General features: G+C 46.6%; 1 protein-coding gene across 11 annotated transcripts in view; it reads right to left on the reverse strand.

The window, feature by feature from the left end:
• Positions 1-1850: 1850 nt before the first annotated feature.
• Positions 1851-21923, reverse strand: part of VSIG10 (V-set and immunoglobulin domain containing 10) — a 33400-nt gene continuing 13327 nt past the window's right edge. For 2 of the 11 annotated variants that reach the window (XM_072953548.1, XM_072953546.1), the window contains 7 exons: positions 17984-18286; positions 15991-16251; positions 9595-9888; positions 7396-7506; positions 7080-7095; positions 5421-5632; positions 1851-3167 (listed from right to left, as the gene is read on the reverse strand). In XM_072953548.1, coding sequence (XP_072809649.1) covers positions 2917-3167; positions 5421-5632; positions 7080-7095; positions 7396-7506; positions 9595-9888; positions 15991-16251; positions 17984-18286 — 1448 coding nt within the window. In that variant the 3' untranslated portion in view covers positions 1851-2916. Of the gene's footprint in view, positions 3168-4228; positions 4774-5420; positions 5633-7079; positions 7096-7395; positions 7507-9594; positions 9889-15990; positions 16252-17983; positions 18287-21923 lie in introns of those variants that run through there. The other 9 variants (XM_072953547.1, XM_072953550.1, XM_072953551.1 and 6 more) reach the window with 9 other exon arrangements.

The raw sequence follows: 21923 nt of genomic DNA on the forward strand, positions 1-21923 counted from the left end.
GACGCGAGAAAACCCGGCGGCCGGGCTGAGGGGAGGTGGGGGCGCGGGCGGGGAGGGGTGGGGGGCCAGGTGGACGCGAGCGGGATCCGACCCGGGGCGGGGAGACCGGAGCTGAGGGGGAAATCACGGGGGTGCGGGCAGGAGGAAAAACTGGGGGTGGGGGAAGCGGAGCGGAGGGGAAAATGGGGGAGGAGGGCAGGTGGACGCGGGCAGAATCAAAGGGGCGGGGAGGAGGGGAGCCGGGCTGGCAGAAAAAGCGGGAGGATGCGGGCAGAGAAGCCAGGGGCTTGCGGGGTAGAGGGGAAAGTGGGGGGGCGGGATAAACCCGGGGTGGGCAGCGTGCGGACAGAATATAACCCGAGCTGGGGGTGGGGGGCGGCGCGCTGACGGAAAAGATGGGGTGGGGAGCGGGACTGCGGGAAACGAGGGGCGGCGAGGGCCAGGGAATTAGAGAAGAAACGGGGGTGGGAGAAAGAGCGGACTAGGAGACCTGGGGGGAACAGGGTCTTAGGGGCAAGAGGAGGACGGGGTAGAAACCGGGATGGCGGGGTACAGGGCCAGGTTGTAACTGGGACGGAGGGAGGACATGTGGCTGAAAAGGGGGGTGCAGTGGGGCTGAGGCGAAAACGGAGGAAGGGGAGGAGGAAACTGGAGAAGAGGGGACAGAGTGAAAACAGGAGGGGGGGCTGGGAACCCGGTAAAAAACCGAGGGGAGAGCAAGTAGGACGGAGGATCTGAAGACACTAGGGATCAGAACTGGGGATACAAAAAGCGAAGACAGGAGAGAATTAGGGGAATAGTGGGGCCCGGAAAACTGTAAAGAGGGAAGTAATGAGGCTGGAGAATAAGACTGGGCGCCTGAGGAGGCTGGGAGCTTGGAGGGTAAATGGGAGACGAAGTAGAGGAATAAAAGTGGACGGTAAGAGGAAGAAGTAAGCCGCCGGGTTTTTTTGTTTTTGTTTCTTAAATGGGAACCAGAAAAAGGAAAGCCCATCGGAAAATGGGGGAGTGAGAACGGACCATGCCGCGGTTAAAAAGGGGCTGTGAGAAAGGAGCAGCCAGCCAGAGAGAGAGGGGTCACAGAGAGTGGGGGTCCAAAAATGGACAAGCTGGGTGAACATGGGTGTGACCCACGGGGCCTGAGGGACAGCAGGGAACAGAAGTGGAAACAGGCAGAGGGAAAATGAGGGGCTGGGGAAACAGTCTTGGATTAAACAACATGGAAACGGAGGGACTGGGTTAAAAAGAACCTGGGAAAAGGAGGCTAAGGTAGGAAGCCTGAGTTTGGTTAGAAAGGAAGTGAAGTGAAGCTGGGACAGCTTTGATTAGAGCTTAGGAAGCTTGGAGTGAAGTAAAGAAAGTGGGGAGAGAGGAACGATCCAAGAGAAAGGCCTAGAACAGGAATAGGGAATGGAATGGAGCCACTTCAAGTGGGAGGTGAGGGGAGACACTGTGGGGACTACAGTTAGCTGAGCCTGGTGAAGAACTCCAAAACCACCAACCACTACAGGGAACCGACAGCCGATAAAGATTGTCTCTGCAGACAGTCCATCAGTTCTGCTCCATGATGACTCCCACCCTAGCCCTTTAATGTAGGAAGCATGCAGTCTGACCAAAAAGAGGCATGTGTTTGAGGATATGCAGAGTGAAAATAATGGAGAACAGGTTTCTGGGGCAGATTGGGGAGAGGGGGGTAATATCCAAAAGTCACAGAAATGAATAAAATGGCAAAGAGGACAATATTGTTACCAATACTAGGAAACCTAGTTTAAAAACAAATGTGGACGGCAAACCCATTTCCCCAAATCTTTTCAGTTTACTAATCCCATTTAAATAAAGATCACTAAAGCCTTTATTTAAAAATAGCTTTATTCCATAACCTTAAAAAAATCCATATTATAACCTCAATGAATTTCTCCCAAACCCCCCCCAAACATTAAATATTAAAATGCAAATAACGCAGAGAAGGATCTGTTTCTTTCTTTTTGCAGCAGTTCCTGGCCAGGACCATGGTGAGAAATACCAGTTGGCACTTACTGCATCATCATACATTGTACCCAGCAAGAATGATTTTCCAGGTTTCAGTGTCTGGGTTAGGGAAATCTTCCATTGTGGGTTTCCTTGCTGCAGTAGTAGGGTCAGTATGTGCTTGTGAGAATGTGAGCTGACATCCAAGCCACAGGATTATGGGAGCCCTTTCCCCAGTGTCCACCAGGTTTTGAGGAAAAGGAACGTCCGTTGTGATGGCCCTGAAGAGTTCATCTTCCTGGTTCTGATAAGCAGATCTCCGGTCTCCAGTTCACAATACATTCAGATAAGATGTTTTAAAAGCACAATATAACATGTTGGACTTTGCCACACAAAGCCTATAACCCACTGTCAGCATGCTGGTGGATTTGGGGATGGATCACCTTAAAGAAAAGGGAAAAAAAGCCCTAATTCTTTAAAAATCCTTAAAGCTTAAAGACCCCCAGTACCTGGCTCTTAACTGACCCAACAATATTATCTGTGCACATAGGACTCAGATATAAGTGACAGCAGTCACAGCTCAGCTGGTCAAGGGTTTATAATGTTTGGCACCGAGGCCCTGAAGCTTGCATTTGCTAGTGGAAAAATCCTGCCTCGAAGATTTCCTATCATCAGGTGTGCATGCAAGAGAAGAGGATGTTGCAGGAAGTGTCTCAGTGATCTTGCAAACCATTCTCTGCATTCCCAGCTACAGACTTTGTCCCCTACAGTTCCTTTGCCTTTTCCTTTTTTATAATATGGTTGCCTCTACATAGTGGACTGTCAGATCCGGGAGTGGATTCATCGAAGACTCTAAAAGAGAGATTAGCTCAGTGTTCAGTGACTTTAAACACAACCTGTCTAAGTTTCCTGTTCTGAAATGACACTAACTCAGACTGGTTAGAGTGGTTAAGTATGTGAGGTTCCATGCAGCAAAAAACCCAGCCCAACAAGAGAACTGCAGCTCACAGCTATTCCTCGGTGGTGGACAGCATGGCCAGTTTCTGACCTCCCCAGTGTTCTGAGCAGGGGACAGGGAGGGATCCCTTCCAGTGACTTCCTCATTGTAGTTCCTTCATCCAAGAAAATGGACGTCCCCCACTCACACCTGCAGGGTAGCCCCGCAGATGACCGGCTCCTCATCTTGGGAGTCCCAAGCCCTGTTATTGAAGGAGGGAAGTTCTCCTTTAAGCCCTAGGTCTTGCCGAGGCTTGCAGGATATGCAACATTAAAGAGTGCAAATTCAAGTCAGATTTTCAAGTTTAGCACACAGATTTTACACTCTTATAAGGTCCCTGACATTTAAGAGATTAGTATGAAATCAGAAAGAAAAACAAATCTCTAAACTGTACAGGGATCTACTGGAAATATCAGCAGCTTAAACGTACACGTAATTTTCATTCCAAACTTAGCATCATTGAGCAGCGTATCCTCATAATGTCCTTAAGAAGTAGGAAGGAAGTTTTCCCATTCCCATTTCTGAGATGGAGAAATGGAGGCCAGGTGAACTGGTCTGCCTAAGGAGTACATATCACCAGATACTCCGTTACAAAACGTTTCTCCTGCCTCTTCCAAAGCCACAGGAGAAAGGAAAGATGTGAAAGTCTGAAAGCTAATAGTGCACCACCTAAGAGGCTTTTCTGTAAATATGGAGCTCTGGAAAATGTGAGGTTCTAACGAAAGGCATTTCCTCTTATCGGCCCCTACCCTTTTTGGGAAGAATTTTATCTCCAGGGAGAGGAAAAATCCTCTGACCATGCCCTGGTCTGAAACCATTCTACAAAGAAGAAGCAAAGGCCAGGGCAGCGCTGCTAACTGAACGGCAGGCACTTTTTCTTCCACTAGGTAAGACAAAGGCGAAGATGGCAACATCTACAAAGCACCCTGTAGGCACTTTCACATCCTGAAGAACCTCAGTCCCCATCGTAACCCTGGAAGGCAGGTGTGATTTCACCTGTTTCACAGGTGAGGAAATTGAGGCCCGGGGAGAGGTAAAACTACACACCCAAGCCCCTGAAACAGGTGCGTAGGACGATCCAGATGCAAGGCGGGTGTTTCCGACTCAAAACCTGAACCAAACTCCCTCCCTCTGATGAGCATCAGTAGCTGACACCTCCTCGCCCTTTCCAGAGAGCTGATGTTTGCTTGGCTCCTCAGCTCACCTGGGCAGGGGAAAAGGAAGTATCCTTATCACTCCCACACTATTCCCTCGCACCCGGGGCAGGCTGCTTACAGACTTTTAATAGTGGCAAAGGGCACGGAGGTCAAGTGCCTTCCGGACTCCTGCTCCCTCCAACTCAGCTTCAGTCAACCTGGAGGAAGCCAGGGGTCACAGCAACAGGGGCACCTCGGATACTACACACACTACCCGTTCCCTAAGCTTTTCAGCATCGCTGAGAAAACTGACAGCAAATCAAACCAACTTGGCGGGGAGGGGAGGAAGGAAAGAAGTGTGTGTTTTCTTTTTTTTGCTGAGAGCCCTGAACCGTTTTAAGCTCTCAGGCAGGGGTGCAAGTCAAGTAAAGCCTAATACAAAACTCATCTTCAGCGCAGCTTTCCAAGCTGTTAAGACAGGATGACAAAGGACAGTTGTCTTCTTCAGACTGGCCTGTCTTCTTCTTGAGGGCTGTCGCTCTGCTGCTCACTGCTGTCATCTGCGCAGGGGGGAAAGCAGACCCGACTCTGAGTGATCTCAACAGAGGTGACTCTTGACTCTGTTTCCCCATCCGTCTTCAGTCACATCGACTTCTAGTCCTTTCCTGAGGACTAGAGGTGAGGTGCATGGAGGAGCAGGGGGGGCAGGGTGTGTGTCCCAGCTTTTACCTCTTCTTTCAGCTCAAAGTCCTCTGGACCTGCTTGACACTCCGCCTCTACATACTCTTGGCTCAGGCCGTTCCCCACCCTGGACCACCCTCTCCTCTCTGGTTAGTCAAACTCAGCTGTCCTAAAAGATGGGCTTCGTAGCCCATTTCTTCCATGAAACGTCTCCTGACCAGCACACCCCTCAAGGCTCTCATCTTTCTCCTGAGGTCCTGTGATTTTTACACATATCATTCATCAGGCAATTAATCAAATTCCTTCTTGCCACAGTGCCTCTACTGCCCCCTCAGAGAGTGGGTTAGACCTTCCTTCTGTTTTAATTCTCCCCTCTCGTTTTAGTCCCTTCACCCTAGTTGGTCTCATAAAGCTCCTCACCATCCATCTCTTTTTTCTGGTGCCTGACGATGCCAACCTTGTGCCTTTCCCAGAGCGGGCCCTTGATAAACACTTGTCAATTTAATTGCTGTGCTCGTAGTTGATAGTAGATTCTCAGATTCTAGGTTAACCTCTTAACGATATTTCCCAGCCTTTTAAACACCAGATCCTTAGGGATTTCTTCCTGGGACGCTCACCACGACCCACAAAGAGCTTACCCTGCAGGGCCTGGAGTCCACTGCCCACCTGGTCCACGTTCCCATTCACCAGGGCGGTCACTCTGTGAATGTGGCCGTACTTGGTTATCTCTTTTGGTGACTCCTCCCTCTCATCTGCTTCCTCCTCTTCCTCCTCTGCAGCATCCTCCTCTCCCTCCACCTCTTCCTCTTCCGAATCCACCAAAACCATGACATCACCCATGTCTTGCCTCCTAATTTCCAAAAGGGGAGAAACAATCAAGAAGAGATTCTGTTTTCTCCAACTTCAGCCCTTGCTGAATAGGAAAACACTCGATCCTTTGCAACCCCTTTGGTAACATGGAAAATTCTTCATGAGTTCAAGTTGGCTGAGTCATGAGGTGACAGTGGGATTGTAACCTCTCAGAGAGATGCTGCCACAGATTGGATAGATAATCATATCTGGTGCTGGGTGCCCCCCGCCCTGCTGCTCCTCGGGCAGGTGACCTCATTGTCCCAAGCCCCTACCATTTCAGTCACCCTCATGGCACATACACAAATGCTCTGTTCCTTTCCTGAAATGCCCTTATTTCTATTCCATTTACTGAAATTTCTCCTCCTTCTCATTATTCAAGGAAAGTTCTCTCCCTCCCCCTGAAGCCTTGAACTATGACTGAATGTGGAGTCCAAGGTCGGCAGTTTAGCCTTGACTGTTCTCTAGTTCATTGCTAGTTTGGCCAGCCCAGCTAGACTGTACATTTCACGGGCAGTCAGAGTCTGAGGAGCCCTGCATTCTCATTTAATCCTCACCATCCTCCTTTAAGAAACAGATGAGGAGACAAAGGCTCAGAGAGGGTCAGGGATTTTCCAGGAGCCACAGGCCTGAATGGCAGAGCTGCAATCTGAACCCAGGTCCACTGATTCCAAAGCCTTCTTCCACTATGCCAGCTGCTACCTCCTGTGAGAAATAAGCCTGGGGAATGGCAGGCTCATTCCAGAGTGGCCTCAGAAACAGGGCAGTAAAGATAACACGTTCCCATGAAAGATGGTCCCAGAACAGTAATAGCCCAAAGTTATAAATGAATAAGAGGAGCAAAGAGGAGAGTTCTTTGCTCCCACCCAGAATCTCCTTAGGGAGTAAAATACACAAGTTCCTTTAGTTGCTTTGCCCCTGCTGAGGTTTCTTTTGGGAGGGGCTTCTGAGCATGCTCAGACTAGTCTTCCAAAATACACTGTAAGACTATGACTTATTCCTCCTGTTAGCTCTTTCCAGAAAATTAGATTAAATAAATGCATGAGTGACGAGGCTCAATACATACACGCTGTCTTTATGCCTCAGTGACAAACCAGCAGGGCACCTCGCCCTGAGGTCTGGCACTGTAAAAAGAGCACAGACTTTGGAATCGGTCAGACCAGGGACTGAATGCAGGCATGGCCACTCGCTTCCTGGATGAGGATGCAGAAATTGCTTTGCTTCACTGAGCCTCCCTCTCCTTGTCTGGGAGACGGAGATGCCAGCACCGCCCTGAAGCGTTCACAGAGGGGTCTACAGTAATGCCTAAGGAAGCCCCCAGCTCGGAGTCTGGCACATGGTGGGTCCCCCGTGGTGGTGGTGATTATTGTTCTTGTGAGAGGAAACAAAATGTCAGTGAAGGCAGATCATGGAAATAGGCTTTTGACTTGAGTCTAGGGAACACTCACCTGAAAGTGTTTCCTACTGAAAGGAGAAAGGAAAAAACGTTAATATCCAGTAACATCCACGTCAGCCTCACAAAAGTTTCTGATCGATCCAACATTTACAAAAGAATAGACAATAAGAAAACTGGCCCAGTCCGAGAGATGACAGGGTGTGCAGGAATGGTACTTACTGCTTCGTTATGGCACATCTGGACTCAATTTGGAAGCCTATAGAATGGGACCTCGGGTGGGAGCATAACGGGGGTCACATTCCCCCACCCACACCTTCTCAAGAAGCAGAGGGACTCACAAAGCCCTTACCGTTCCAGGAAGCCCTTACCTTTCCAGCAGAACACAGGGCTGTAATACAACATCAGCCCGGAAATGATGGCCAGTCCCAGCAGAAGGAGGCTCACGATGGTTCCTACAATTCCCCCGACGTTTAAAGGTTCTGCAAAGACAGTTCACACCTTTGACTCATCCTACCTGATACTCCTGCACCTCAGAGGGCAACACGTCCCCTTCTCTGTCTGGATCCTACTCTTATCTTGGTTTCATGACCTTGGGCAAGGCATATGACCTCTCTGTAGGGCAAGATAAATATCAGACAGTTTGTGGGAATCAAATGAAGCATGTGATGCAAAAGAACAATGGAAAGTTAAAATCTCTGTGTCTTCCACACATCAAGACTGTTCACAAGGCTACAGCAATTAAGAGCATGAGTTATTGGTGCCGCAATAAAGTGATCAACAGAACAGAATAGATAATCTAAGAACAGGTCTGCACATAAAAGGAGACTTGATATATGTCAGATTAGTGAGTAAAAGTGGTGCTAGAACAAATGGTTATCCAAATTGGGGGTGGGGGAGGAAACGATCTCTACCTCACACCATTCATAAAAATCAGTTCTATGTGGACTACAGGTTTAATTGTGAAAAGCAGATGTTAAACCTTTAAGAAGAAAATACAGGAGACTATCTTCATGACCGTACGATAGATAAGGATTTCTTAAGACTCAAACATTGCTAATGATACATGAAAAGATTCATAAAATCAACAACGTTAAAGTCAAAACGCCTGCAAATCAAATGATACCATAAAGCGAGAAAGACAACCTGAAAGGAGATATTTGTAACATGCGAAACTAATGAGGAATTAACATATGGAATTTCTAAAGAACTCCTACGTATCTATCAGAAAGGGGAAATGTCAAAAGACACAAATATCTACTTCACAGAAGAAATATAAATAGAAAATAAACATGAAATAATGCTCAGCTTTCTTAGCAATCAGAGAAATTCAAATTAGAACCACAGCGAGGTTCCATTTTACACCTACATGATGGGCAAAAATTCCAAAGCCTGTGGGTGAAAATGTGGAACAACTCATCATATACTGCTGATGCAAATGGAAATTGGTATAACCACTTTGGAAAATAATATAGTGTTATAAAGATAAAAATGCTTCATGTCTACTCCTTGTACATACATGCTAGGGAAATATTTACTTGGTAACCCAGATGTATGTACACAAAGGGCTGGGTAAATGATTTTCATAGCAACATTGTTCATCAAAACCAACAAAAAAGCCAGAAGCAATACAAACGTGTCAGCAGGAAAATCAATAACTCAGTTGTGGAATAGTGACACAACAGAAAATCAACAGCAGGGAAGGGGTACAAAGTATAATTATGTACACCGAACAAACAAATCCTGGAAACAAAATGTGCAGTTAAAAAGGCAAGACACAAAAAGGCGAACTTTGTATGGTAACAACCATTTTTTAAAACTCTAAAACAAACACAAATAATGTATTATTTCAAGATGTGTACATATGTAGCAAAATTTTTCTTAAATAAAACATGACATTCAGGATGGTGGATACCTTTTTCAGAAGGCCCAGGATGAGACTGGAAACCAGCCTGCAGGTAGGGTTGCCAGATAAAATTCAGCGTGCCCAATTAAATTCGGATTTCAGATAAGCAATGAAAAATTTTTTAGAATAAATTATGTCCCATGCAATCTTTGGGACATGTTTACATTAAAAAAATTATTCTTTGTTTTTCTGAAATGCAAATTTATGTGAGCATCCTGTTTGTTTAGCTTTGCTGTTGTTTTTTAAATCTGGCCACACTACTTACAGGTCACTTCGGGAGCGCTGGCACTGTTCTGTATCTTAAGGGGGATGGTAGTTTCTTGGGTGTTCATTTTGCTATTATGTTTCATAACTTACATTTTACATATACGTAATTAAATATATTTTATATATGTATTATTTTAATATATATTTTGGTATTTATGTGTATTTCTAATATATATATTGTTTTCCTTTAGGATATAACAGATGTTAAATAATTTTTTAGCCCAGTGTTAGAGACTTAGGACTGGACAATAATTTTCCCATCCGTCCTGTCAAGCCACTATGCCTTCTCCCAGATGGCAGTGCCCCATGTGCAGGGAAGCACCCAGCTGCTCCCCTCTGGTGCCAGGTCCTCTGAAGCTCTCAACCCTCCTCCTCTGGGGCCACTTCCATCACTCACCCTTCACACTCAGCCAGATGTCCACCTCCCTCACCCCTACGGGGTTCTCAGCCCGGCAGACGTAGTAGCCCTCGTCCAGGTCCTGGGAGCAGTTGCGGATGGTGAGGGTGGAGCTCTGGCCACTCTGAGTGATGAGATAGTGGCTGTTGGGCTGGATGACTCCCTCGGGCTGGGTGAGGTTCCGTAGCCACAGGATCTTGGCTGAGGGGTAGGCTCCAGACACCTGGCAGGTGAGCGTTACGTTGCCCCCAACAAAACAAGTCTTCATGGGCTCAGAGAGCAGGGAGGGGCTCCCTGGTGATCAAAACAAGGTAAAGAAAGACAAATATTTAAGGAGATTCAAGCCAGCCTGAGAATTTCAAGAATATGATTTCTTTCTTAACAAAGCAACTCCAGGAATTTCTGTACCCTACCTGGTCTCATGTCATAATAAAAGCTAGTATCTATTGAGCATTTACTATGAGCTAGGCAGCGTTCTATTTATTAACTCAGTTCTTACAATAAACGTCGTTATCCCTATTTTGCAGATGGGGAAACTGAGGCACAGAAAAGGTTAGGTAACTTGCCAAAGTCACACAAGTAAGTGAGTAGCTAGGATTTAGTCCTGGTTTGTCCAAGGCTGAGGGGCTTCCCAGGACTTGGGACTTTCAGTGATAAAACTGGTAAAGTGCCGGGCAAACCAGGAGGAGTTGGTTACTCTGTGTAAGAACGGAACCCAGGGAGTGGGGCTTTTGTGATCCATAGGCTTCCAGATATAATAAGCACACTGATCATATAAAACATGGGCACACAGCCTCACAAGGGTATTCCAGGGGATGAGCAGGCCTCTGTAATAGTTTCCTGTTGCTGCTGTAACAAATTACACAAACTTAGTGGCTTAAAACAACACACATTTATCCTTTCATAGTTCTATAGGTCAGAAGTCCGAAATAATCTCACAGAACTAAAATCAAGGTGTTGGCAGAGCTGGTTCCTTCTGGAAGCTCTAGGGGAGAATCCATCTCCTGGTTTTTTCAGCTTCTAGACAAGAGCCACCTGCGTTCCTTGGCTCATGGCCCCTCTCCTGCATTACTCCTCCCTCTTGCATCTGTCATCACATCTCACTACTGTGTCTAACTCTCCTGCCTCCCTCTTATAAGGACCCTTGAAATCACACTGAGCCCACCCAAATAATCCAGGACAGTTTCCCCATCTCAAAAGCCTTAACTTAATCACGTGTGCAAAGTCCCTTTACCATGTACAGTAACATATTCACAAGTTCTGGGGATTAGAACGTGGCCATCTTTGGGGGGCCAGTATTCTGTCTGCTACGGGTCTGACCTAGAAAACTCAGAATGTGGCATCTCTGTGGCTTTGGGGTCTGATTTAAGTGGGACACAGGGAGCTATAAGGTCTACCACAGTGATCTATTTGTATTTGCACAAGAAGCCTCTTCCCAAAATGCACACCCTCCCGGGAAGTGTACTGAGTTCATCTGGGGAAGATTTATTATATCCGTATTTTCAGCAGCTGAGGGGTACAGAGTGGCATGTTGGGTTCCTTCCCAGAAGAGTGAAAGTACACGCTTCCCCTTGGCAGTTGTTCCAAGAGAGAATCTAGGGTTTCACTGCTGGTGTCCAGGAAGAGGGAAGGGGGAAGGAGCAACGGAACAGCCCAAAAGCCTCTCTAGGTCAGCCCAACAAAAGAGAATCCCCCAAGCCTAGGCTTGCTCAGGAAACTCACCTGCGAGTTTGGATCAACTGTCAGATTCCCCCCTTGTTGCTAAATCGCCCCTTTCCCTCTTTGTGGTTAACCAGAATTTCCTCTGGGGGCACAAAGTTAGCAACAGTGACAAGCCTCATCAGTATGTTTGTATTTGGAGGCCCCAAACCAACCAAAGTTTGAGAAATGGCCTCCCTCATCCTTTATTAACAGCAAAACAATCCCCACAGCGTACCTCCCCACCCCCCGAACAAAGGTCATGTACTTTTGACAGACATGGCATTCACCCCTCAAGAAGCCGCATCACCATCCAGCTGGTGTGGCACCTATAAATTCGGAGTTTCACTTAAGAGGATGCCACGTGCAAGGATAGGGTGGGTGATGTGGGGCCCCCCACAGATCTGCAGGGGATGGACAGCATGCTGGGGCTGGGGCCTTCACACACTGGCTCGCTAACACTGCAGCTTACCATAAGTTGAGCTGGTTTCTTCAGTTTAGGGGCCTACAAGCCACATAAAGAGAGATCTGGGTGGCAGGGCAGGAATCCCCGAGCGTCACTTTTCATCAGGATGGGGGCAGTGCTGCTGTGTATCCCTGAGGTGGACGTGAGCAGTAGCCTTCAATGACTTACTAGCCCTTCCAAGTAGAATGATCCAGAGACTGCTCACCCCCAAGGTCTGCTACTCAAGGTACGGTCCTCGGACCTGCAGCATCAGCACTTCCTGGGAGCTGGTGAGAAATGCAGTCTCGGGTCCACCCAGACGAAGAGAGTCAGAATCTGCATTTTAACCAGCCCCCCAGGTGACCTGTATGCACATCCAGGCTCGAGTGTCTATGAGGGAGGCAGGGAGGATGGGACGGTGGCAGAGTCGAGAAGGGTCCCGGCTCTGAGCCTGCTTCCCTTGCTCCTGGAATGGGGAGAACTTCCGATCAGCTCCCTTCTCCAGACATGTCCTAATCCTGCGCACGTATTTAGATTCAAATTACTAGTCAGGTCTCAGGGACCACAGGAATGATGACTGGGGCAAGACGTGCAAGTAAAATGGAAGGGTGAGGGGCAAGTAACACCAGCTGCCTCTGCCAATTTCACCCTCCCTCAGCATCAGTCCGTCCTTTATCCACTTCCTGGGACTTGCTGTTTATAACACACTTCGGGCGTCCTCATATGTACCACTCTGAGTGTGGGCACCGCTTTCTAGCTGCACGAGTCTGGGCAAGTCAGCTGCCTCGGTTTCACCATCTATAAAATGGAGTGTCCTCTCAAATCCATGTCCACCTAGAACCCCAGAGTGTGATCTGATTTAGAAATGAGGTCTTTGCAGCTGTAACTAGTTAAGGATCTCAAGGTGAAATCATCCTGGATTGAGGGTGGGCCCTAAATCAAGAGGACAGACCACAGGGAGACACACACAGAGGAGGCCACACGAGGATGGACGCGGAGACCAGAGGGACGCGGCCACAAGCCAAGGAACATACGGAGCCATCAGAAGCTGGAAGAGGCAAGGAAGGATTCTCCTACAGAGCCTTTGATGGGAGCACAGCCCTGCGGACACCTTGATTTCAAACTTCTAGCCTGCAGACCTGTGAGAGAATAAATGGCTGTTGTTTGAACCCACCAAGTTGATGGTACTTTGTTATGGCAGCTCCAGGAAACTAATTCTGGGGGATAATATGAGCCCTCAGCTCACCAGTGATTGTGAGAACTGAACAAGATACTGTGTGCAAAACACCTGGCACTTACACATGGTCAGCACTCAATAACGTTAATGTCACTAATACAGTTGACCCTTGAACAACACGGGGGTTGGGCGGCCAACCTGCACACAATCTAAAATCTGCAACTCAGATATGGAGAAGGAACTAGTGGTTACCAATGAGGGGGTAGGGGGAGCAATAAAGGGATGAGGGGGTGGGGAAGTGGAAGGTACAAATTACTGGGTGTAAGACAACTCAAGGATGTATTGTATTTTGTAATAATTTTGTAATTATTTTGTAATAATTGTAAATATTTTGTAATAACTGTAAATGGAAAGTAACCTTTAAAAGTTGTATAAAAATGCTGCTCCATTTTCTTCTAGTTATAAATAAATACAATGGAATTCAAAAAATAATACATACTACTATCTATGCCTCAAAGGCATTGATAAACGGTCACCCGAGGACAGGAAGCTGAAACAGTTTGGAGAGAATCAGGACTCAAACCTTCATTCTTCTGATTCCACATACTCTGATCTCTAATCAAATACCAACTTTTCCCCATACTTAGTTCATTTAAAGATGTGTAAAGTGAAAAATACAAGTAATGTATTTATTGGAAAAACTCCGCACAGAAGTGGACCCGTGCACCTCAAGCCTGTGCCGTTCAAGGGTCAGCTGTCCTGTGATATGTTTCCTGTTTCCCATTTGTCTGACTTCACTCTCTGAGGAAGTTTAAGTCCTTTAAAGGCAAAGACTATTTCTCCACAGTACCTGGCATGATGCTGAGTGCCTAATCCCTACACGGAAAGATTTGCTGGGTCATGTGTGGAAGGACATCCCGAGCGAGGCAGTGTGCCTACCTGGGTGGAAGCAGGGGCTCTGGGGTCGGACCAGCCTGGCCAAGCGCTGGCTCAGTCACTTACGAGCTGGCTGATCTGGGGTAAGTTAGTTCCCACACGGCAGCATCTGCAACTTACAATTCATCCTAACTTGCAGGCTTTTGTGAAGACTACAAGTAAGTTAAAAATCAAGAAATAGGAAAAGACCTTCTGAGCACAGAAACCTAAGAGAACAGGACTGACAGAGGCGACCCCTTCAAAATCAGAAACAACTCACCACTAGCAGAAATGCTTAGGAGCAATGTGGCTTAGGAGCAAAATATGCCAGAATAATATCTAAAACACACATGACACTTCTATGAAATTAACTGCCTCTTATGGAGTAAGAAGAAAAGCTGAACAACTCAACAGAAAAAATGGACACGATATAAACAGATAATTCATACATAAGAAGACATATAAGAAGCCAATAAGTATATGAAACTTATCAACCCCACCAGTGATCAAAGAAACCCAAATGAAAACAATGTGCCATGTCCTAACTAACAAACAAGAAAAGTCTAAAAAATTAATAATACTCGATCTCAGTGGAAAAATTGGGAAATGAGAACCCTCCATCAGCCATAATAAAGAATGAAATAACGCCACCTGCAGCAACATAGGTGGCCCTAAAGAATATCACGCTAAGTGAAGTAAGTCAGACAAAGACAAATATCATATGTGGAATCTAAAAACAATGACACAAATGAACTTGTTTACAAAACAGAAACAGACTCAGACGTAGAAAACAAACTTATGGTTACCAGGGGTGGGTTGGGGAGGGATAAACAAGGAGTTTGGGATTAGCAGATACAAACTACTACATATAAAATAGCACGACTAGGACATTGTGCTCTACACCAGAAATTGACACATTGTAACTGACTGTACTTCATTAAAAAATCTTTAAAAAAAAAGATATACAATGAGGTCCTACTGTGTAGCACAGGGAACTGTATTCAATATCTTGTAATAACCTATAATGAAAAAGAATATGAAAAAGAATACATATATGTACAACGGAATCACTTTGCTGTATACCAGAAACTAACACAACACTGTCAATCAACTATACTTCAATTAAAAAAAATTGTAAATCAACTATACTTAAAAAAACAGTGCCAGTCACACTGCTTATATAGGAATACATACGCATTCTGAATTTCCGAAAAAAGGGGAAGAGACACTCCCTTACACACTCCATTTTATTCTCCTTATAATTATTATCAATCTGAACCTATCTTATTTGTTTTGTACTTTGTCTTCCTCCAACTCCTACCCCACCCAGAAGAATTTAAGTTCTGAGAAAGAGGAACAGTCATGGTTTTAAAAATAGGTCCAGAAATCTTTGATATTCCTCTCTTTGAAAAGTAGAGCCTAATTCTCTCAACTCCCCTTGAAAGTAGAGCCAGACTTTGTAACTCACACTTAATGAACAGAATGTGGGAGAAGGGATGCCACATACTCAGGATGTGGCTCCTGACGCCGGGTCATAAGGAGGATAGCCTGGCTCACTCCCCTCTGCATCACTAGCTCTGGAGGGAACTGGCTGCCATGCTGCGAGGACACTCAAGCAGCCCCGTGGAGAATCCCACATGGAAATGAAGCAACCTGCCAGGTGTGTGAGTGAGCGCCTTCGAAGTGGATCATTCAGATGATTTCAACCAAGTCTTACAGCTGAAACCCTCGGCATCATGGAACCGAAACAAACCATCCCCACTGTGCCCGATAGGAATTCCTGGCCCAGAGACTTCGTGAGATAAAGACGGTTGTTTCAAGCCATTAAGTTTGGGGGTAATTTGTTACACAACAGGACATAACTAATAAATGAACCTTGTCTGTCCTATTCACAGCTTCGTCTTCAGTTCTCAGAAACCAGCACGTAGCATATGTTTAATTAGTATTTGTCAAGGGAAAACAGCTTGGACTAGAACCAAGAAGCTTGATTTAAAGTTTGAAAGGAAGGAAACATAAAGCAAAAGAGGAGGGAGAAATGGAAGGCATTCAGTTCACTCCGACACCCTGGGATTTCTTTCCCAGACCTTCTTTTAAAGAGTTCTGCCAGAAGAGAGGAAGGTGGGTGGACCCCCAACCCCAGGACAAAGCAAGCGAGACTCACTGATCTGTACCACACAGCTGGCTCCCGACTCCGGCCCCACTATGTGGCTCCCAACACACTTGAACTTCTTGCCATCGGACAGTTGGGACTGGTTCAGCATCTCCACTCCCAGCTTTGACGTCCCCACGACCGCATCTCCTGGTTCTTCCGTCCACAGGAAGTCTGGGTCTGGGTATCCCCCAGCCCAGCGACAGGTGAGCTGCAGCATGAACAATCCTGGTGACATCTCTGCCCAGCACTGAGGGGCTGACGGAGGGGGCGCTGCAAAACACCAGAGGACGTGGCCTTAATCACAGACTAAGATGAGTTGCTGGGCCAACCCTAAGGATTACAGAACCAGGGCATCAGAGAAACCTCAACCCCAGTTAGTGTACCTTGAAATACCACCTAGCACAAATTAGTGCCTGACAGAAGTCAGGTTTCCTCAGCTGAGTGTTAAATCTCTGAAGAGCTTTGCATTTCTCAGTAGCCACGTGTGGCTATTTAAATTTAAATTTTTTTATTTAATTTAATTACAAATTTAGTTCCTCCATCACACTACCCACATTTCAAATGCTTAGTAACCACATGCGGTAGGTGGCCACGGTATTAGACCACACAGAATAGAAAATTTCCATCATCATAGAAAGTTCTACTGGACAGAGCTGATCCCTAGACAGTTACAGGGGAAGAGAGACTTCTTCACCCCCACACCTCAAAATATATTTTCTTTTTGCCATGTGTATGTACTACTAAAAACGCATATAAAAACTTAACAAATTACAAACCTGTAAATTTAATGTAACCCATGTGTTAATAATTATATATTAAAATAATACATATTGTATGTATATTATAGTATATATCATGTATGTATATCATAATCTTTACACATTTTATATAATACACATAAATAGAAATTTGGGTCTTATATGGGTAACATGTGGCATCTACAAGAAAAATTACTGGAAATATACCAAAATGATGGTTAGATTATAAGAGATTATTTTCTTCCTACTCATCTGTGTTTCCTACAACAAGCACTTATGACTTAACATACAATTAACATCACTGATGACAGAGAGCACTGAGACTTATAAAGCTCTCAATAACGCATGAAGCAAGTAACGTGTCATCACCTGCCCGCTAATTTGTCGTTCTGATGCCCCCTCTCATTAGCACGGGTTATTAGCGCAGCCTGCATTTCTACAGATGTCTTCCGCCACTAAATGTGTGTCTAGGTGCATTTGGTTACTGTTCCCTCCCAGTGAGCTACTGGCCCGTGAACTGTTGGTTCTCGACAGTGCTGAGGGCCTGAGTTCAGGGATGGAATGCCTGAGGGCAGGTGAATGGATAAACAAATTGTGGTAGATCTATACAATAGATATTCTTTGGCCATAAAAATGAAAGTACTGATGGATGAATCTTGAAAACGTGATGCTAAGTGAAAGAAGACATACAAGAGGACAAATACTGTATAATTCCATTGATATGAAATGTCCAGAATAGGCAAACCCATAGAGATAGAAGATAGATTGGTGGTTGCCAGGGGCTGGGGGATGGTGGGGGGCGCGTATGGGAGTGATTGCTTAAGGGATGTGGGGTTTCCATCTGGGGTGATGAAAATGTCTGGGGACTCGACAGAGGTGATGGTTGCACAAAACTGTGAAGATACTAAATGCCACTGAATTGCACATCTTAAAATGGTTAATGCTACGTTATATACTTTCACCTCAATCAGACCCAGCACTAGTTCCCCTCTGTGGCTCACAGGACTCTCCTGTACCCACCCACACCCGGTTAGCAGCAAGCTTCCAGAAGAGGCGACTCCCTCTCTGACACAGAGCCCCAGGTGTGTACGTGTGCTCAGGGAGCCACCGAAGCACTGTGCAGCTACCTGCAGAGGTAAAACCCGCGCCTCCAACAGGGCTTTGTGGACAAAGGGGAGGCACCGACACGCTGTTCACGAAGGGTCAAGGTGAAGAAGTGGGGGAGGGGAGCGCTTCTTACGCACAGTAGACCAGGAGCTCGGTGGTCACCTTTCGATGTCTCCCGCTGAGCAGGTTTGTGGCCAGACAGGTGTAGTTCCCTTGCAGGTTTTGCGACATCAGTAACAACGTGAAGAGGCTGGCCGTCAGGTTGTTTCCAAAGGGCTCAGTGCGCGCACCGGGGGCCCGGAACCACCACTCGATCATGGGCGGAGGCCAGGAGCGGCTGCTGCAGCTGAAATCCACCTGGGAGCCCTTGGCTGCATAGAGGGTGCCATTGGGGAGCCTGCCGGAGCTGGAGATGTTGACCTCAACCTGATAGGGGCCGCCTGGGGATGACAGAGGGGATGGGGAGGGGTAAGCGTTACCTGGAGCTCCCCACCAGCTCTAAGACACACAAATGATCAGAAAACAGCCAGTGAGGATGACAATGTCAAATACCTACTATGTGACGAATGCTGTGTTAAAAGACACACTCTCTTTTACTCCAGAGCGATTACAGGAGATTTACCAAGGGGGTCAATCCTTAGAGAAAAGGGAAAATGCACATTGCTCCATTTCAGAAACACGGAGGAGTGGAAAGGATATCTGTGCATGAAAGAGTTAACACAGCAGACCTGGCTCTGCTTTCCTTAGACCTTCCTTCTCCTTCCTGCTTGCAAGGTTGGCCTTGGCTGGTGACTAGGAACTTAGATTTCAAGAGGGTTCCCACCATTCCCAGAACTGATAAGAGTGGGTTCGCTGGGCTAAACTGTTTGTACAAACAGTGTGGTTTATACAGCACACCTGCTTTCCTTGCGAGAGTGTGGAATTTTGGTCCGTGCCAGGCAGAGGATGCCTAGGTGACCTGCCCCAAAGAAAACCTAGGGCGCCGAGTCCCTACTGAGCTTCCCTGGTGGACAATATTTCACACACGTTGCCACACAACTTGTGGCAGGAGAAATTAAGCACGTCCCACGTGACTGCACTGGGAGAGGATTCTGGGAAGCTTGCTCCTGGTTTTCCTGTGAGTTCTAGAGAATCCGTGAACCTGGGGGTGGTCTTGGGGATCCCCCGCCTCCACAACACACAATTTCACACTGAAAGACAAGAAACATTGTTTCCGGTCCCAATTTTGAAGTCCACTTACTAGCTGTGTGACTTTGGGCAAGGTATTCACCCTCTCTTAAGCCTCCGTTTCCTCCTCTGTAAAGCAGGGGTGATGCTGGAACCCACTTTATGGGGTTGTGGTGACAATTAAATGACTTACTATAGTTCAGCACTCAGAACAGGGCCTGGCATGTTGGAAGCACTTGATAAATGCTAGGTCTTATCTCGGTTCCCCTCACATCTTTGAATGCCCTCTCACTGTTGGCACCCGGTGCACCTAAGATGCCACATCCTCTTTGATGGAAGGAAGATATCTATCATCTATTTATACTAAAGTCATTTAATGTCTTACCTCCCCCAGAGGCTTCCCTTAAGAACTTGGAAAGGGTAATGCTTGGCCAAAGGAATAAATCTATGACTGTAGAATTTAAACAGAAATTTGCCAAAGGGATACATTAGTCGGGGGAGGAAAAGCCTTTCCCAGAGCCCTTCAACGGACAGCATCTACTTCACCTATTCTGAGGCTATTGTGTGACTGTAGAAATTGTGGGTTTCTGAAGACAATATTCTTGACAATATGCTTGTCAAGTCAGGGCTCGCTCCTAATAGTTGCAGTGATTTGCTGGAACCATGTCACCTGTCACAGAGGGCCTGGGAAAAAAATTATATCGTGGTTTGGGAGGTGTTCAAACATCCCATTCACTGTTGCTGGCTAGTTGTGTAGGTATGTGGACCAACAGGTCCTAGGGAGTGCCCACCGCAGGCGAGCACCCAGTTAAGCACAGGTAAGTACCCAGGTAGCCAACACCCGGGCCAGCAAAGGTAATGTGTTAGATTGGACAGCCTGGATCTTCCAAACTGTGGTCTGGAGGGCCACAGTGGCCTGTCATGGACAGTGGAGACCCCCTCCTCCAAGAAACGGGTCGGGAGGGACTTCTAACCAGCACAACTCTCAGCGTAAAATGGGGCTGGATACAGGGAATGGATGAGAATGCAGCAGGTGGAAGGATTAAAAAAAAAAATGAAATGAGAGAAACTGAAGGGCCTTCTGAATTAAGGGTTCAAGTAAGTGTTCAAAGGTTATAGCTCATCTATTAGCCCTTGGGTTGAGTGTGCTTTCTTAGTTAAAGCTGGCACCCTCTTCCCAAGTCCCTGGGGTTCTTCCCCTACTCCAACTACAACGAAGGAGGTACCCATTTCCACCCCTCCCACCGCTCTCTCCATCCCCGTGATATTCCTAAACAGAAACCACCAGCCCTTTTTGCTTTGCAGGGTGATGGAAGCAATCACTGAGAGATAGACAGATGGGGGAGGAATCAAAAATAAAGCAGCAAATAGATAAAAAATAAAGAGTGGTACAAAGGTTCAGCGTCTCCGCAAGGCCTCGGTCATATCAGTCCCTGGCTGGATGCCTCAGCCCCGTGGTCACGAGGCTGTACTCTGAATTCAGACAGATTGGGAGTAAACCCTACCACTGCTTACAGACGGACAACCCTGGGCAAGCACCTGTCCCTCTTGGTCTCACTCTCCAGCCCTTCCTGTGAAAGGAAACAAACAGGAGTAACTTCCACCTCCAGGTTAGTGGAGGAGCCAATGAGATAACATGAGCAGAACATTTAGCCTGGTGTTTGACATGCAGTCAATGCTCCATAAATGGTATCTGGTATTATCAGTAGCAAAACGTGTTGATTGACTGTAGAACAGGCATCAGTCAACGATGGCCCAGTGTGTGTTTCTTACGGCCCACAGGCTAAGCCGATCTTTACAGATGAACATTCGCAACCAGTCTGATGGGAGAGAGCGCTAACTTGAACCCCAATTAAGTGAAATGTTATCCCCTCAAAAAAGAGTTCCTTTCTTCTCATTAGTAGGCCTACCAAAAAAAGTACTCAGTTATTTTTATATTTTAAATTTTGTCAACAAGAAATACATGGAAATTTGTTTTCTCTCTTGTTGTATAAGTGCTCACATGATACCTGTCGACCCAGAAAGACTAAAATATTTACCGTCTGGCCTCTACACAAAAGGTTTTGATTCCTGTTCTAGAACAATCCACCATTTCTGCTGCTTTCCTGTTCTCTGCAGTCATTCTTGACATCAGAACTCACTTCCTTCCTTCCCCACCATAACTACAGGTCGGCCTGTCAAGGCCATTTCTATCTCAGGGACCCACAAAATGGGTTCATATCTCCATGTTTTGGGTTCTTTGCCAAGAGGAAAAGTTATCTTCCTACAGTTATTCTTCATAACAGCATTTTTATTTGAAAATGACCTAAGAATGACCTGGCTAGTCTCTGCTCACCAGTGGGGGTGCCTGGTGTTCTATAGTGAGACGAGATCCTTGGGGAAACTTACAGACTGTTTTGATATCACTTCTGGAGATTGAACATAGAGGCAAATGTACCAACCCCATTGCCTCCCCAACTCCCTAGTGACTGCTGATCTCAAAGGCCAAAACCCAGAGGTCCTCATCCTCCCATAAGCATACCTCTCGCTTGGGATGAGCTCGGTAAGACTCAAATTAATCAATCCTTGGGCAAAGGTCACCCCATCTTCTGGCGGAGGCCAGCAATCTTCTTCACTGTGCCTGATGATACCCTCCCCTAGGACCTTACGATGTGAGAGGGCACAGTGTCCCTGCCACCATCATACAGCAAGTACAAGACGGGCCAAACTCGTCAGGGTACACGGGGCTTTCCTGAGACTCCCTTTCCTGGAAGTCTGGAGTGGCGTCTACACCACTGGCTAGACAAGAACACTCCCATCCTCCAAACCCAACTGAATCTGAAGGGGCTCTTGGAGGTTGATACATACCAGCGTCCTCATTGCCCACAGGCCAGCTGGCTCCAATGCTCCCTCGACACTTGCTTGGCCTGA

The sequence above is a fragment of the Vicugna pacos genome, chromosome 32, assembly GCF_048564905.1.
Source record: "Vicugna pacos chromosome 32, VicPac4, whole genome shotgun sequence".
NCBI classification, from domain to species: domain Eukaryota; kingdom Metazoa; phylum Chordata; class Mammalia; order Artiodactyla; family Camelidae; genus Vicugna; species Vicugna pacos.